At 26.3% G+C, this 20266-nt stretch overlaps 1 protein-coding gene across 1 annotated transcript; it reads left to right on the top strand.

The window, feature by feature from the left end:
- Positions 1-246: 246 nt before the first annotated feature.
- LOC149946858 (uncharacterized) lies at positions 247-20064 on the top strand. The gene is made up of 3 exons (XM_090170837.1): positions 247-774; positions 854-2677; positions 19822-20064. The coding sequence occupies exons 1-3, from the start codon at positions 520-522 to the stop codon at positions 20062-20064; spliced, it is 2322 nt and encodes a 773-aa protein (XP_090026963.1). The 5' UTR covers positions 247-519.
- The last annotated feature ends 202 nt before the right edge of the window (positions 20065-20266 follow it).

Raw genomic sequence — 20266 nt, 5'->3', positions numbered from 1 at the left:
AAAACCTAATGGTTGCTACTACACGTTTACCATGGTATAATCTAGGAGCAACAAACACAGCACCCCAGACAAGGAGAACGCAACCCGTCAAAAGTTGCGCATTTTTTTGTGTACAATTTTCATTGGTTAGACCCTTTAGCGCCTGCTGCCGTCGGAAGGGGAAAATTCGGAATGTCTTCCCCCTTTCCGTAAAACATTCAGGGTAAAGGTTCGTCCAATCATGGACTAATTATAGTACTTCGTACAGGGACGCCCCATTCCCAAGCTATTCCTTTAGAAAGCTCTGAAAGGCGCATGTTAAATGCAAACCCCTTTTTTTACCCGCCCGCCAAAAATTTACTAGGGTCAAAACGTCACAAAACGGAAGATGTTGTCGCCATCTACGCCAATTTATTTCGTGAGAGTTGCAGTCTTGCAGACGGTTTTTAAATTTTATTTTCAAAACGGTTCGTTATTTTGCACGGTGTACTTGTACTTTTTCTATTTCAAATTAAGTTAGTTCTTATTATTTTCAATACAATGAAAAAACTCTGTGTTTACAAATCTTGCAAAAGTGATTCAAGATACAGTAATAAGGAATTTATGAAGGATGTGTTTTGGATACCATTTCCCAAACCTAAGAGAAGTCATCAAAAATGCCAAAAATGGATTAATTGGTTGAACAGGGAAGATTACCCCATTAGCAGAGTAAATACAAATACGTATTTATGTTCAAAGCATTTCGTAGGAGGAAAAGGCCCTACTCCGGAATTTCCTGACCCTGTGCATAGTCATGTAAGTTATATATTATAGAAAGTGATAGTTACATTTTAAGCATAGGATATTTATGTTATAGCAACTCATTTTCCTTTAGGAATTGGTCTCTGTATTAAAGCCGCGGCATGAAGATCAGCCAGTAGCTCAATCTAGGGACTGTGAACGTGAAATTAATGTTGTCAATACAACTACACCAATAGTAGAAGTTAATAATTCGATAGTGACCCTAATTGAACCAGTTATTAATATGGATATAGATTCTACAGCCCCAGTACCTTGTAATAATGTATTAACGGAAAAAGACAACATCATACAACCACCAGTTTCCTCAGTCGATCTATTTTCCATTATTAAAGCGTATTCTCCTCCACTGGAATGGGGAATTACGGAAGTTAAAAATGGACTGATAATATGCAAATTCAAAGATGGAACGGACAAAGTTATCTATTGTATCAAGCTAGATCATGATTGTATACCGAAATATGAAGTTCAAGGAAAGCCATTGGATCATCCAGATATTTTTTCACAATTTCCCAAGAAAATGAGGTCTCTTCAAGATTTGGAGGATGTTTTTACTCTTTTCAACTCGTATAAACTTTGCCCAGGGAATAATGCTAGAGAATTTTTTGAGATTTTTGAAAATAGGCCGCAAAATAAGGGTTTTATCAGCTTAATATCTGGTGGAATCCATAGTGACAAATGTGAACTTATTTTAAATATCGGAAATAAATCAAGGTGTTTTGCTTGTGCTAAACAAAGACTAAGCTTGCAAGTGACAATTAGTCGCAAGAAGAAAAAACTGGACACAAGTATCACAAGATTTTCCAACTTGAATAAAACTGAACTTGCCAAGAAGTTACGAGAAAGTAAAAACAAAGAATATGAACTAAAGACCAAAATAAAAAGACTTCAAACTAAAATGTCTAAACAAATTAATAAACTTGGAGAGGAAGTTCCTGGACAAGATCACAATTATCTTCTTGAAATTTTAGAAGAAAGTGTAAAAAAGGGCTACGACAAGACTAATAGTGACTTTTCCAGACTTTTTCTTAAAACCCAACTGAAAATGCTACAAACCAAACATAAAAATGGGAGGAGGTGGCACCCGCTTGTTTTACAGTGGTGCATGTTTATGTACGCAAAATCACCTGCTCTTTACAAATCATTGCATGAATCAGGAGTTATGTTACTGCCCTCAAAAAACACGCTAGCCAGGCACTCAGAAAATCTTGGAGTAACACCAGGTTTTCATGACGAAGTTTTTCTAAGAATGAAGAAAGATTTCAAAGTAATAAAAACACAAGAACACCAGGAATATTTTTTCCTGGTTTGTGATGAAATTAAGATCGAAGAAGATCTGGTGTACCGGAAGAATACTGGTGAAGTGATTGGATACACTCATTTAAGTAGCGCTGAGCAGCGGCTAAGCGAACTTCGTTCCGAGTTTTACAAGGATAAACCCTTGGCAAGCCACGTATTGCAATTTATGATTAGGGGAGCTACAACAGGGTTTAAACGTCCATTTGCGCATTTTGCAACTAATTCACTGACTGCTGAGAAATTGGATACACTTGTGTGGGAAGCTATCCTAAAGCTGGAGTTCACAGGCTTTAAAGTGTTAGGCGTGGTAGGAGACGGAGCTTCCACTAACAGGAAATGCTTTAATATGAACACTAAAGAAGACAATTACAAATGTGACAACCCATTTGCTCCTGAAAGGCCACTATTCTTCATATGTGACGTACCCCACTTGATAAAAACCGTTCGAAATTGCCTAGGCAGTAGTACAGAGGGATGTACCTATCGCTTAATGCAAATTAATGGTGAAAAACTCACATGGGATGTTATTAAAGCATTGTATCGTAAAGATATGGAAAATGGGGCTAATTTCAGAAAGCTTCACAAAATTACTATAGACCACGTGTCAAAGAAGATAAATTCATATTTTAAAATTTACAAAAAAACATACAAATAACCAAAATTAACCAAAGAATGTGTACAAATTACAAAAGCATGGGCTAGTACCGGCAGACGACAGATCACAATTTTTTTATCCCTAATGCAACCCCCCCCTCTCCTCTTTTGACCCTAGACTTCCGCAGCTTTCAAAACCCGCCGCCAGAGCGCACATTTAACAATCGCCCAGCGTAGATTTTGGGAATGGGGCGTCCCTGTACGAAGTACTATAATTAGTCCATGGTCCAATGGAATTTGTACACAACACTGCGTTAGCGTGTTTACAGGCTAGCTGCGTTATCCTTGTGTTTGTTGCTCCTAAGTTCCAGTAATGCGACGGTCATAGGTATAATCAGCTAGACACCACCATAGGCCCAAGTCAACTAGTGACTTTTGAATCTGTTCACCGGCTTGCAATGCGTATAACGATGGTGGCCAGCCCTTAATGCTAACAGCTCTATAAAATTAGGGGGAAAGCCCCTATTACCAGCGGGGAGATAACTTTCAAACTTTACGCAGAAAGATGTGTTCACCCAATGCCACAAGCTGAGATCGTTCCGGTGAGGCGAAAGTGCTAGCTACTCCGCCACCCCGCATGTGTTGTATATTTCTTCTACCAATAGTAGATAAAACTATTTGTTAAGAGCATTTTACAAGGATACGTAAGGTCAAATTATTAAATGTTGTTATTTTTTTCGCGAAAGAGATTTTGCTTTCCCCGAAAATTTCTACGGTTGCTAGTTTATCTTTAAATTGGGATTGCTTTCAAGGTAAGTACCCACTTCTAGGATATTCTTCCATGTGCAGGAATAATTTCAGTGTATCTTTTTGAAATGTATAATATGTGCGCTAACGTTTTTACGAGAGCGGGGCAAAAACAATATAATAAACACATACCTGGTTAAATAGGCTGCGTCCGAAAAAATGCCGAGAGCTAGAAAACACAACACAAGGGTGTCGCATGTTTAGTCAACCTGACAGGTAAGAGTCCGTCCGTAACAAATAATTATCTTGAGTGAACCTTGAACTCTGGAATAGAGAAGACTACAACTCTGAGGAATTTCCACCCTGGGAAAAAGTAGCGGGGGCAAGTCACACTGCCCCCGTGGTTGGCACGCACCTGATATTATCAAGAATGTTTTTATTTATGCATAGAGAAAATTAACATGGTCACGCCAATTTGATTGACTCTTACTAACAGGGGCATACTGGCAAACCATTAGGTGGAGGGTTGCCAGAAATGCCGAAAAGGAAACTGAGCATAAAAACAATCGATACTTTGCTTGCTTTAAACATATGGTAACCAAGGGGTAAATGTTTTTTAGCTTTTAACTTGTCATGGTGCCTGGTAATCGCATTTTATTGGGGGTAATACTTCAATTTGTTTGGTACAGTTTCCCTTCGGAAGAGGTACCTTGTCATTTATTGCCACTTTTTGATTTTTGGTTTTACTCGTAATGCTATAAATAATAACATAAGGTATTAATTTATGCGTAAATTATAAGAACAAACAAAACTTAATCTCTTACTTTTCCATTATTGATAAGGTCTTAAACTGAAAAGTTCCCGGCCTAGCTCAAGATTGTTTAAAGAAACAGCTGCCGCCAAGGCTTAGGAAAACTGCCCGACGTTACCTAGTCAACAGTAATTTATCTTCTATTTTCATGAAAATCATTCGGGGATATTCAGTGCTGAAAAAAAACTAATTTTCAAATATATTTCTAAAAATTATACCTATAAATAATCTCTTACATTTTTTCATCAATGATTCCGAGCCTAATTCGACGATGGATTCCCACGAGATTTCAAAACAAAATAAAACTAAAAACCGTCTGGCAACTTTGTAAAAAATACTGTGACGTTTAAACAAGATGTCTAGTACCACAAGTTTTTGGGAATAATTTTATAGAGAGGCTTATTCTCCGTTATTATAAATAAATGCATTCTTGATATTATAGGTGCCGCTATGTAGGTTGTGAATTTCTAAAGTCACTACTCATTTATTTTGTAAATCAGACCACTGTATGCAAACAAATAACGATATACCAATGTTGTTTGAAAAATATTCAGGTATATATTAAAAGAATCTACCTTCTGGCTGTCGGGTTAAATAAACCAATTTAAATTACTTTTGGTAAATGGTACTTTTTAATACCAATTTAGATTGTTCTTTTCTATACCAATTTAAATGGTACTTTTCTTTACCAATTTAAAATAAGGTTATTTTCTATACCAATTGCAATGGTTCTTTTCTATACCAATTGCAATGGTTCTTTTCTATACCAATTGCAATGGTTCTTTTCTATACCAATTGCAATGGTTCTTTTCTATACCAATTGCAATGGTTCTTTTCTATACCAATTGCAATGGTTCTTTTCTATACCAATTGCAATGGTACTTTTTAATTTTTATACCACTTTAAATAGTACTTTATGTATCAATTTTAATGGTACTTTTCTCTGCCAATTTAAATGGTACTTTACGTACCAATTTAAATGGAACTTTATATAATAAATTTAAATGGTTCTTTACATACCAATTTAAATGGTACTTTACATACCAATATAAATTGAACTTTATATAATAAATTTAAATGGTACTTTATATACCAATTTAAATGGTACTTTACATACCAATTTAAATTGAACTTTATATAATAAATTTAAATGGTACTTTATATACCAATTTAAATGGTACTTTTTATACCAATTTAAATGGTACTTTATATACCAATTTAAATGGCACTTATATACCAATTTAAATGGAACTTTACATACCAATTTAAATGGAACTTTACATACCAATTTTAATGGTACTTTTCTAAGCCAATTTAAATGGAATTTTATATACCAATTTAATTGGTAATTTACATACCAATTTAAATGGAACTTTATATACCAATTTAAATGGAACTTTACATACCAATTTAAATATAACTTTACATACCAATTTAAATTGAACTTTATATAATAAATTTAAATGGTACTTTGCATACCAATTTAAATGGTACTTTACATACCAATTTAAATTGAACTTTATATAATAAATTTAAATGGTACTTTATATACCAATTTAAATGGTACTTTATATACCAATTTAAATGGTACTTTACATACCAATTTAAATGGAACTTTACATACCAATTTAAATGGAACTTTACATACCACTTTAAATGGTACTTTACATACCAATTTAAATGGAACTTTACATACCAATTTAAATGGAACTTTTTATATCAATTTAAATGGAACTTTACATACCAATTTAAATGGAACTTTACATACCAATTTAAATGGTACTTTACATACCAATTTAAATGGAACTTTACATACCAATTTAAATGGAACTTTTTATATAAATTTAAATTGAACTTTATATAATAAATTTAAATGGTACTTTATATACCAATTTAAATGGTACTTTACATACCAATTTAAATGGTACTTTACATACCAATTTAAATGGAACTTTACATACCAATTTAAATGGAACTTTACATACCAATTTAAATGGTACTTTACATACCAATTTAAATGGAACTTTACATACCAATTTAAATGGTACTTTACATACCAATTTAAATGGAACTTTACATACCAATTTAAATGGAACTTATTATATCAATTTAAATGGTACTTTATATACCAATTTAAATGGTACTTTACATACCAATTTAAATGGAACTTTACATACCAATTTAAATGGAACTTTACATACCAATTTAAATGGTACTTTACATACCAATTTAAATGGAACTTTACATACCAATTTAAATGGAACTTTTTATATCAATTTAAATGGAACTTTACATACCAATTTAAATGGAACTTTACATACCAATTTAAATGGTACTTTACATACCAATTTAAATGGAACTTTACATACCAATTTAAATGGAACTTTTTATATCAATTTAAATGGTACTTTATATACCAATTTAAATGGTACTTTACATACCAATTTAAATGGTACTTTACATACCAATTTAAATGGAACTTTACATACCAATTTAAATGGAACTTTACATACCAATTTAAATGGTACTTTACATACCAATTTGAATGGTACTTTGCATACCAATTTAAATGGTACTTTACATACCAATTTAAATTGAACTTTATAAAATAAATTTAAATGGTACTTTATATACCAATTTAAATGGTACTTTACATACCAATTTAAATTGAACTTTATATAATAAATTTAAATGGTACTTTATATACCAATTTAAATGGTACTTTTTATACCAATTTAAATGGTACTTTATATACCAATTTAAATGGCACTTATATACCAATTTAAATGGTACTTTACATACCAATTTAAATTGAACTTTATATAATAAATTTAAATGGTACTTTATATACCAATTTAAATGGTACTTTTTATACCAATTTAAATGGTACTTTATATACCAATTTAAATGGCACTTATATACCAATTTTAATGGTACTTTTCTATGCCAATTTAAATGGAACTTTATATACCAATTTAAATGGAACTTTATATACCAATTTAAATGGAACTTTACATACCAATTTAAATGGAACTTTACATACCAATTTTAATGGTACTTTTCTAAGCCAATTTAAATGGAACTTTATATACCAATTTAATTGGTAATTTACATACCAATTTAAATGGAACTTTATATACCAATTTAAATGGAACTTTACATACCAATTTAAATATAACTTTACATACCAATTTAAATTGAACTTTATATAATAAATTTAAATGGTACTTTGCATACCAATTTAAATGGTACTTTACATACCAATTTAAATTGAACTTTATATAATAAATTTAAATGGTACTTTATATACCAATTTAAATGGTACTTTATATACCAATTTAAATGGTACTTTACATACCAATTTAAATGGAACTTTACATACCAATTTAAATGGAACTTTTTATATCAATTTAAATGGAACTTTACATACCAATTTAAATGGAACTTTACATACCAATTTAAATGGTACTTTACATACCAATTTAAATGGAACTTTACATACCAATTTAAATGGAACTTTTTATATAAATTTAAATTGAACTTTATATAATAAATTTAAATGGTACTTTATATACCAATTTAAATGGTACTTTACATACCAATTTAAATGGAACTTATTATATCAATTTAAATGGTACTTTATATACCAATTTAAATGGTACTTTACATACCAATTTAAATGGAACTTTACATACCAATTTAAATGGAACTTTACATACCAATTTAAATGGTACTTTACATACCAATTTAAATGGAACTTTACATACCAATTTAAATGGAACTTTTTATATCAATTTAAATGGAACTTTACATACCAATTTAAATGGAACTTTACATACCAATTTAAATGGTACTTTACATACCAATTTAAATGGAACTTTACATACCAATTTAAATGGAACTTTTTATATCAATTTAAATGGAACTTTACATACCAATTTTAATGGTACTTTTCTAAGCCAATTTAAATGGAATTTTATATACCAATTTAATTGGTAATTTACATACCAATTTAAATGGAACTTTATATACCAATTTAAATGGAACTTTACATACCAATTTAAATATAACTTTACATACCAATTTAAATTGAACTTTATATAATAAATTTAAATGGTACTTTGCATACCAATTTAAATGGTACTTTACATACCAATTTAAATTGAACTTTCTATAATAAATTTAAATGGTACTTTATATACCAATTTAAATGGTACTTTTTATACCAATTTAAATGGTACTTTATATACCAATTTAAATGGCACTTATATACCAATTTTAATGGTACTTTTCTATGCCAATTTAAATGGAACTTTATATACCAATTTAAATGGAACTTTATATACCAATTTAAATGGAACTTTACATACCAATTTAAATGGAACTTTACATACCAATTTTAATGGTACTTTTCTAAGCCAATTTAAATGGAATTTTATATACCAATTTAATTGGTAATTTACATACCAATTTAAATGGAACTTTATATACCAATTTAAATGGAACTTTACATACCAATTTAAATATAACTTTACATACCAATTTAAATTGAACTTTATATAATAAATTTAAATGGTACTTTGCATACCAATTTAAATGGTACTTTACATACCAATTTAAATTGAACTTTATATAATAAATTTAAATGGTACTTTATATACCAATTTAAATGGTACTTTATATACCAATTTAAATGGTACTTTACATACCAATTTAAATGGAACTTTACATACCAATTTAAATGGAACTTTACATACCACTTTAAATGGTACTTTACATACCAATTTAAATGGAACTTTACATACCAATTTAAATGGAACTTTTTATATCAATTTAAATGGAACTTTACATACCAATTTAAATGGAACTTTACATACCAATTTAAATGGTACTTTACATACCAATTTAAATGGAACTTTACATACCAATTTAAATGGAACTTTTTATATAAATTTAAATTGAACTTTATATAATAAATTTAAATGGTACTTTATATACCAATTTAAATGGTACTTTACATACCAATTTAAATGGTACTTTACATACCAATTTAAATGGAACTTTACATACCAATTTAAATGGAACTTTACATACCAATTTAAATGGTACTTTACATACCAATTTAAATGGAACTTTACATACCAATTTAAATGGTACTTTACATACCAATTTAAATGGAACTTTACATACCAATTTAAATGGAACTTATTATATCAATTTAAATGGTACTTTATATACCAATTTAAATGGTACTTTACATACCAATTTAAATGGAACTTTACATACCAATTTAAATGGAACTTTACATACCAATTTAAATGGTACTTTACATACCAATTTAAATGGAACTTTACATACCAATTTAAATGGAACTTTTTATATCAATTTAAATGGAACTTTACATACCAATTTAAATGGAACTTTACATACCAATTTAAATGGTACTTTACATACCAATTTAAATGGAACTTTACATACCAATTTAAATGGAACTTTTTATATCAATTTAAATGGTACTTTATATACCAATTTAAATGGTACTTTACATACCAATTTAAATGGTACTTTACATACCAATTTAAATGGAACTTTACATACCAATTTAAATGGAACTTTACATACCAATTTAAATGGTACTTTACATACCAATTTAAATGGTACTTTGCATACCAATTTAAATGGTACTTTACATACCAATTTAAATTGAACTTTATAAAATAAATTTAAATGGTACTTTATATACCAATTTAAATGGTACTTTACATACCAATTTAAATTGAACTTTATATAATAAATTTAAATGGTACTTTATATACCAATTTAAATGGTAATTTTTATACCAATTTAAATGGTACTTTATATACCAATTTAAATGGCACTTATATACCAATTTAAATGGTACTTTACATACCAATTTAAATTGAACTTTATATAATAAATTTAAATGGTACTTTATATACCAATTTAAATGGTACTTTTTATACCAATTTAAATGGTACTTTATATACCAATTTAAATGGCACTTATATACCAATTTTAATGGTACTTTTCTATGCCAATTTAAATGGAACTTTATATACCAATTTAAATGGAACTTTATATACCAATTTAAATGGAACTTTACATACCAATTTAAATGGAACTTTACATACCAATTTTAATGGTACTTTTCTAAGCCAATTTAAATGGAACTTTATATACCAATTTAATTGGTAATTTACATACCAATTTAAATGGAACTTTATATACCAATTTAAATGGAACTTTACATACCAATTTAAATATAACTTTACATACCAATTTAAATTGAACTTTATATAATAAATTTAAATGGTACTTTGCATACCAATTTAAATGGTACTTTACATACCAATTTAAATTGAACTTTATATAATAAATTTAAATGGTACTTTATATACCAATTTAAATGGTACTTTATATACCAATTTAAATGGTACTTTACATACCAATTTAAATGGAACTTTACATACCAATTTAAATGGAACTTTTTATATCAATTTAAATGGAACTTTACATACCAATTTAAATGGAACTTTACATACCAATTTAAATGGTACTTTACATACCAATTTAAATGGAACTTTACATACCAATTTAAATGGAACTTTTTATATAAATTTAAATTGAACTTTATATAATAAATTTAAATGGTACTTTATATACCAATTTAAATGGTACTTTACATACCAATTTAAATGGAACTTATTATATCAATTTAAATGGTACTTTATATACCAATTTAAATGGTACTTTACATACCAATTTAAATGGAACTTTACATACCAATTTAAATGGAACTTTACATACCAATTTAAATGGTACTTTACATACCAATTTAAATGGAACTTTACATACCAATTTAAATGGAACTTTTTATATCAATTTAAATGGAACTTTACATACCAATTTAAATGGAACTTTACATACCAATTTAAATGGTACTTTACATACCAATTTAAATGGAACTTTACATACCAATTTAAATGGAACTTTTTATATCAATTTAAATGGAACTTTATATACCAATTTAAATGGTACTTTACATACCAATTTAAATGGTACTATACATACCAATTTAAATTGAACTTTATATAATAAATTTAAATGGTACTTTATATACCAATTTAAATGGTACTTTACATACCAATTTAAATGGTACTTTACATACCAATTTAAATGGAACTTTACATACCAATTTAAATGGAACTTTACATACCAATTTAAATGGTACTTTACATACCAATTTAAATGGTACTTTGCATACCAATTTAAATGGTACTTTACATACCAATTTAAATTGAACTTTATATAATAAATTTAAATGGTACTTTATATACCAATTTAAATGGTACTTTATATACCAATTTAAATGGTACTTTACATACCAATTTAAATGGAACTTTACATACCAATTTAAATGGAACTTTACATACCACTTTAAATGGTACTTTACATACCAATTTAAATGGAACTTTACATACCAATTTAAATGGAACTTTTTATATCAATTTAAATGGAACTTTACATACCAATTTAAATGGAACTTTACATACCAATTTAAATGGAACTTTACATACCAATTTAAATGGAACTTTTTATATCAATTTAAATGGAACTTTACATACCAATTTAAATGGAACTTTACATACCAATTTAAATGGTACTTTACATACCAATTTAAATGGAACTTTACATACCAATTTAAATGGAACTTTTTATATAAATTTAAATTGAACTTTATATAATAAATTTAAATGGTACTTTATATACCAATATAAATGGTACTTTACATACCAATTTAAATGGTACTTTACATACCAATTTAAATGGAACTTTACATACCAATTTAAATGGAACTTTACATACCAATTTAAATGGTACTTTACATACCAATTTAAATGGAACTTTACATACCAATTTAAATGGTACTTTACATACCAATTTAAATGGAACTTTACATACCAATTTAAATGGAACTTATTATATCAATTTAAATGGTACTTTATATACCAATTTAAATGGTACTTTACATACCAATTTAAATGGAACTTTACATACCAATTTAAATGGAACTTTACATACCAATTTAAATGGTACTTTACATACCAATTTAAATGGACTTTTACATACCAATTTAAATGGAACTTTTTATATCAATTTAAATGGAACTTTACATACCAATTTAAATGGAACTTTACATACCAATTTAAATGGTACTTTACATACCAATTTAAATGGAACTTTACATACCAATTTAAATGGAACTTTTTATATCAATTTAAATGGAACTTTATATACCAATTTAAATGGTACTTTACATACCAATTTAAATATAACTTTACATACCAATTTAAATTGAACTTTATATAATAAATTTAAATGGTACTTTGCATACCAATTTAAATGGTACTTTACATACCAATTTAAATTGAACTTTATATAATAAATTTAAATGGTACTTTATATACCAATTTAAATGGTACTTTATATACCAATTTAAATGGTACTTTACATACCAATTTAAATGGAACTTTACATACCAATTTAAATGGAACTTTACATACCACTTTAAATGGTACTTTACATACCAATTTAAATGGAACTTTACATACCAATTTAAATGGAACTTTTTATATCAATTTAAATGGAACTTTACATACCAATTTAAATGGAACTTTACATACCAATTTAAATGGTACTTTACATACCAATTTAAATGGAACTTTACATACCAATTTAAATGGAACTTTTTATATAAATTTAAATTGAACTTTATATAATAAATTTAAATGGTACTTTATATACCAATTTAAATGGTACTTTACATACCAATTTAAATGGTACTTTACATACCAATTTAAATGGAACTTTACATACCAATTTAAATGGAACTTTACATACCAATTTAAATGGTACTTTACATACCAATTTAAATGGAACTTTACATACCAATTTAAATGGTACTTTACATACCAATTTAAATGGAACTTTACATACCAATTTAAATGGAACTTATTATATCAATTTAAATGGTACTTTATATACCAATTTAAATGGTACTTTACATACCAATTTAAATGGAACTTTACATACCAATTTAAATGGAACTTTACATACCAATTTAAATGGTACTTTACATACCAATTTAAATGGAACTTTACATACCAATTTAAATGGAACTTTTTATATCAATTTAAATGGAACTTTACATACCAATTTAAATGGAACTTTACATACCAATTTAAATGGTACTTTACATACCAATTTAAATGGAACTTTACATACCAATTTAAATGGAACTTTTTATATCAATTTAAATGGTACTTTATATACCAATTTAAATGGTACTTTACATACCAATTTAAATGGTACTTTACATACCAATTTAAATGGAACTTTACATACCAATTTAAATGGAACTTTACATACCAATTTAAATGGTACTTTACATACCAATTTAAATGGTACTTTGCATACCAATTTAAATGGTACTTTACATACCAATTTAAATTGAACTTTATAAAATAAATTTAAATGGTACTTTATATACCAATTTAAATGGTACTTTACATACCAATTTAAATTGAACTTTATATAATAAATTTAAATGGTACTTTATATACCAATTTAAATGGTAATTTTTATACCAATTTAAATGGTACTTTATATACCAATTTAAATGGCACTTATATACCAATTTAAATGGTACTTTACATACCAATTTAAATTGAACTTTATATAATAAATTTAAATGGTACTTTATATACCAATTTAAATGGTACTTTTTATACCAATTTAAATGGTACTTTATATACCAATTTAAATGGCACTTATATACCAATTTTAATGGTACTTTTCTATGCCAATTTAAATGGAACTTTATATACCAATTTAAATGGAACTTTATATACCAATTTAAATGGAACTTTACATACCAATTTAAATGGAACTTTACATACCAATTTTAATGGTACTTTTCTAAGCCAATTTAAATGGAACTTTATATACCAATTTAATTGGTAATTTACATACCAATTTAAATGGAACTTTATATACCAATTTAAATGGAACTTTACATACCAATTTAAATTGAACTTTATATAATAAATTTAAATGGTACTTTGCATACCAATTTAAATGGTACTTTACATACCAATTTAAATTGAACTTTATATAATAAATTTAAATGGTACTTTATATACCAATTTAAATGGTACTTTATATACCAATTTAAATGGTACTTTACATACCAATTTAAATGGAACTTTACATACCAATTTAAATGGAACTTTTTATATCAATTTAAATGGAACTTTACATACCAATTTAAATGGAACTTTACATACCAATTTAAATGGTACTTTACATACCAATTTAAATGGAACTTTACATACCAATTTAAATGGAACTTTTTATATAAATTTAAATTGAACTTTATATAATAAATTTAAATGGTACTTTATATACCAATTTAAATGGTACTTTACATACCAATTTAAATGGAACTTATTATATCAATTTAAATGGTACTTTATATACCAATTTAAATGGTACTTTACATACCAATTTAAATGGAACTTTACATACCAATTTAAATGGAACTTTACATACCAATTTAAATGGTACTTTACATACCAATTTAAATGGAACTTTACATACCAATTTAAATGGAACTTTTTATATCAATTTAAATGGAACTTTACATACCAATTTAAATGGAACTTTACATACCAATTTAAATGGTACTTTACATACCAATTTAAATGGAACTTTACATACCAATTTAAATGGAACTTTTTATATCAATTTAAATGGAACTTTATATACCAATTTAAATGGTACTTTACATACCAATTTAAATGGTACTATACATACCAATTTAAATTGAACTTTATATAATAAATTTAAATGGTACTTTATATACCAATTTAAATGGTACTTTACATACCAATTTAAATGGTACTTTACATACCAATTTAAATGGAACTTTACATACCAATTTAAATGGAACTTTACATACCAATTTAAATGGTACTTTACATACCAATTTAAATGGTACTTTGCATACCAATTTAAATGGTACTTTACATACCAATTTAAATTGAACTTTATATAATAAATTTAAATGGTACTTTATATACCAATTTAAATGGTACTTTATATACCAATTTAAATGGTACTTTACATACCAATTTAAATGGAACTTTACATACCAATTTAAATGGAACTTTACATACCACTTTAAATGGTACTTTACATACCAATTTAAATGTAACTTTACATACCAATTTAAATGGAACTTTTTATATCAATTTAAATGGAACTTTACATACCAATTTAAATGGAACTTTACATACCAATTTAAATGGAACTTTACATACCAATTTAAATGGAACTTTTTATATCAATTTAAATGGAACTTTACATACCAATTTAAATGGAACTTTACATACCAATTTAAATGGTACTTTACATACCAATTTAAATGGAACTTTACATACCAATTTAAATGGAACTTTTTATATAAATTTAAATTGAACTTTATATAATAAATTTAAATGGTACTTTATATACCAATATAAATGGTACTTTACATACCAATTTAAATGGTACTTTACATACCAATTTAAATGGAACTTTACATACCAATTTAAATGGAACTTTACATACCAATTTAAATGGTACTTTACATACCAATTTAAATGGAACTTTACATACCAATTTAAATGGTACTTTACATACCAATTTAAATGGAACTTTACATACCAATTTAAATGGAACTTATTATATCAATTTAAATGGTACTTTATATACCAATTTAAATGGTACTTTACATACCAATTTAAATGGAACTTTACATACCAATTTAAATGGAACTTTACATACCAATTTAAATGGTACTTTACATACCAATTTAAATGGACTTTTACATACCAATTTAAATGGAACTTTTTATATCAATTTAAATGGAACTTTACATACCAATTTAAATGGAACTTTACATACCAATTTAAATGGTACTTTACATACCAATTTAAATGGAACTTTACATACCAATTTAAATGGAACTTTTTATATCAATTTAAATGGAACTTTATATACCAATTTAAATGGTACTTTACATACCAATTTAAATGGTACTATACATACCAATTTAAATTGAACTTTATATAATAAATTTAAATGGTACTTTATATACCAATTTAAATGGTACTTTACATACCAATTTAAATGGTACTTTACATACCAATTTAAATGGAACTTTACATACCAATTTAAATGGAACTTTACATACCAATTTAAATGGTACTTTACATACCAATTTAAATGGTACTTTGCATACCAATTTAAATGGTACTTTACATACCAATTTAAATTGAACTTTATAAAATAAATTTAAATGGTACTTTATATACCAATTTAAATGGTACTTTACATACCAATTTAAATTGAACTTTATATAATAAATTTAAATGGTACTTTATATACCAATTTAAATGGTACTTTTTATACCAATTTAAATGGTACTTTATATACCAATTTAAATGGCACTTATATACCAATTTAAATGGTACTTTACATACCAATTTAAATTGAACTTTATATAATAAATTTAAATGGTACTTTATATACCAATTTAAATGTTACTTTTTATACCAATTTAAATGGTACTTTATATACCAATTTAAATGGCACTTATATACCAATTTTAATGGTACTTTTCTACGCCAATTTAAATGGAACTTTATATACCAATTTAAATGGAACTTTATATACCAATTTAAATGGAACTTTACATACCAATTTAAATGGAACTTTACATACCAATTTTAATGGTACTTTTCTAAGCCAATTTAAATGGAACTTTATATACCAATTTAATTGGTAATTTACATACCAATTTAAATGGAACTTTATATACCAATTTAAATGGAACTTTACATACCAATTTAAATATAACTTTACATACCAATTTAAATTGAACTTTATATAATAAATTTAAATGGTACTTTGCATACCAATTTAAATGGTACTTTGCATACCAATTTAAATGGTACTTTACATACCAATTTAAATTGAACTTTATATAATAAATTTAAATGGTACTTTATATACCAATTTAAATGGTACTTTATATACCAATTTAAATGGTACTTTACATACCAATTTAAATGGAACTTTACATACCAATTTAAATGGAACTTTACATACCACTTTAAATGGTACTTTACATACCAATTTAAATGGAACTTTACATACCAATTTAAATGGAACTTTTTATATCAATTTAAATGGAACTTTACATACCAATTTAAATGGAACTTTACATACCAATTTAAATGGTACTTTACATACCAATTTAAATGGAACTTTACATACCAATTTAAATGGAACTTTTTATATAAATTTAAATTGAACTTTATATAATAAATTTAAATGGTACTTTATATACCAATTTAAATGGTACTTTACATACCAATTTAAATGGAACTTATTATATCAATTTAAATGGTACTTTATATACCAATTTAAATGGTACTTTACATACCAATTTAAATGGAACTTTACATACCAATTTAAATGGAACTTTACATACCAATTTAAATGGTACTTTACATACCAATTTAAATGGAACTTTACATACCAATTTAAATGGAACTTTTTATATCAATTTAAATGGAACTTTACATACCAATTTAAATGGAACTTTACATACCAATTTAAATGGTACTTTACATACCAATTTAAATGGAACTTTACATACCAATTTAAATGGAACATTTTATATCAATTTAAATGGAACTTTATATACCAATTTAAATGGTACTTTACATACCAATTTAAATGGTACTATACATACCAATTTAAATTGAACTTTATATAATAAATTTAAATGGTACTTTATATACCAATTTAAATGGTACTTTACATACCAATTTAAATGGTACTTTACATACCAATTTAAATGGAACTTTACATACCAATTTAAATGGAACTTTACATACCAATTTAAATGGTACTTTACATACCAATTTAAATGGTACTTTGCATACCAATTTAAATGGTACTTTACATACCAATTTAAATTGAACTTTATATAATAAATTTAAATGGTAATTTATATACCAATTTAAATGGTACTTTATATACCAATTTAAATGGTACTTTACATACCAATTTAAATGGAACTTTACATACCAATTTAAATGGAACTTTACATACCACTTTAAATGGTACTTTACATACCAATTTAAATGGAACTTTACATACCAATTTAAATGGAACTTTTTATATCAATTTAAATGGAACTTTACATACCAATTTAAATGGAACTTTACATACCAATTTAAATGGTACTTTACATACCAATTTAAATGGAACTTTACATACCAATTTAAATGGAACTTTTTATATCAATTTAAATGGAACTTTATATACCAATTTAAATGGTACTTTACATACCAATTTAAATGGTACTTTACATACCATTTTAAATTGAACTTTATATAATAAATTTAAATGGTACTTTATATACCAATTTAAATGGTACTTTACATACCAATTTAAATGGTACTTTACATACCAATTTAAATGGAACTTTACATACCAATTTAAATGGAACTTTACATACCAATTTAAATGGTACTTTACATACCAATTTAAATGGAACTTTACATACCAATTTAAATGGAACTTTACATACCAATTTAAATGGAACTTTACATACCAATTTAAATGGTACTTTACATACCAATTTAAATGGAACTTTACATACCAATTTAAATGGAACTTTTTATATCAATTTAAATGGCACTTTACATACCAATTTAAATGGAACTTTACATACCAATTTAAATGGTACTTTACATACCAATTTAAATGGAACTTTACATACCAATTTAAATGGAACTTTTTATATCAATTTAAATGGAACTTTATATACCAATTTAAATGGTACTTTACATACCAATTTAAATGGTACTTTACATACCAATTTAAATTGAACTTTATATAATAAATTTAAATGGTACTTTATATACCAATTTAAATGGTAATTTACATACCAATTTAAATGGTACTTTACATACCAATTTAAATGGAACTTTACATACCAATTTAAATGGAACTTTACATACCAATTTAAATGGTACTTTACATACCAATTTAAATGGAACTTTACATACCAATTTAAATGGTACTTTACATACCAATTTAAATGGAACTTTACATACCAATTTAAATGGAACTTTTTATATCAATTTAAATGGTACTTTATATACCAATTTAAATGGTACTTTACATAAAAATTTAAATGGTACTTTACATACCAATTTAAATGGAACTTTACATACCAATTTAAATGGAAATTTTTATACCAATTTATATAGTTCTTTATAAACATTGTCTACATAAACGCATTTGAGTTTTTTTAAATAAATAAGTCATTAATATCTCGATAATGTTTACGTCATGTAGAAAACTTCGGCAAACTAAAAAATTAAGAAGAAATACGAACCGATCTGGGAGAGTATTCACTAGAAATTGAAAAAATATTTGACTTTGTCGTCTAGTTCTTGAAAGTGTCTGAGTCATTCCTCGGAGGTTTGCGAATTCAAACAAAAGGAACTTCCAGTATTGGCACTCTTCTTTCTCGCGCGTGTTCTCAGAGGGAAGAAAGTGGCGAAATCCTGCGAGGAAGCGCCGCCCTCACTTCCTTCCTATCTTCAAGAGCCCCTTTGGAATTAAACTCCAAGTCTCCAACTGACTTTTGCTTTGAAAGCTCCGCGCCCTCGCCTATTACGCTGAGAAAGTGAAATGGATCCCAAATATATTTCCTATCGGACACGGCCCTGCTCATAAACAAGTATACAGACCTTTGAGCGAACTCTTTCACTATAGGAAATCAAACCGTGCCTTTCAAAATGTTTATCGCTTTAGTTCACAAAGATCTTTTTCAATTTACGTCGCTGGAAAATTCCGCTTTAGCTTCTGGATTTTTTGTTTAACAACGAACTA

The sequence above is a fragment of the Leiobunum rupestre genome, chromosome 4 (genome assembly GCF_980474605.1).
Source record: "Leiobunum rupestre chromosome 4, qqLeiRupe1.1.hap1, whole genome shotgun sequence".
Lineage (NCBI taxonomy): Eukaryota > Metazoa > Arthropoda > Arachnida > Opiliones > Sclerosomatidae > Leiobunum > Leiobunum rupestre.
This window is presented reverse-complemented; position numbering and strand designations above follow the sequence as displayed.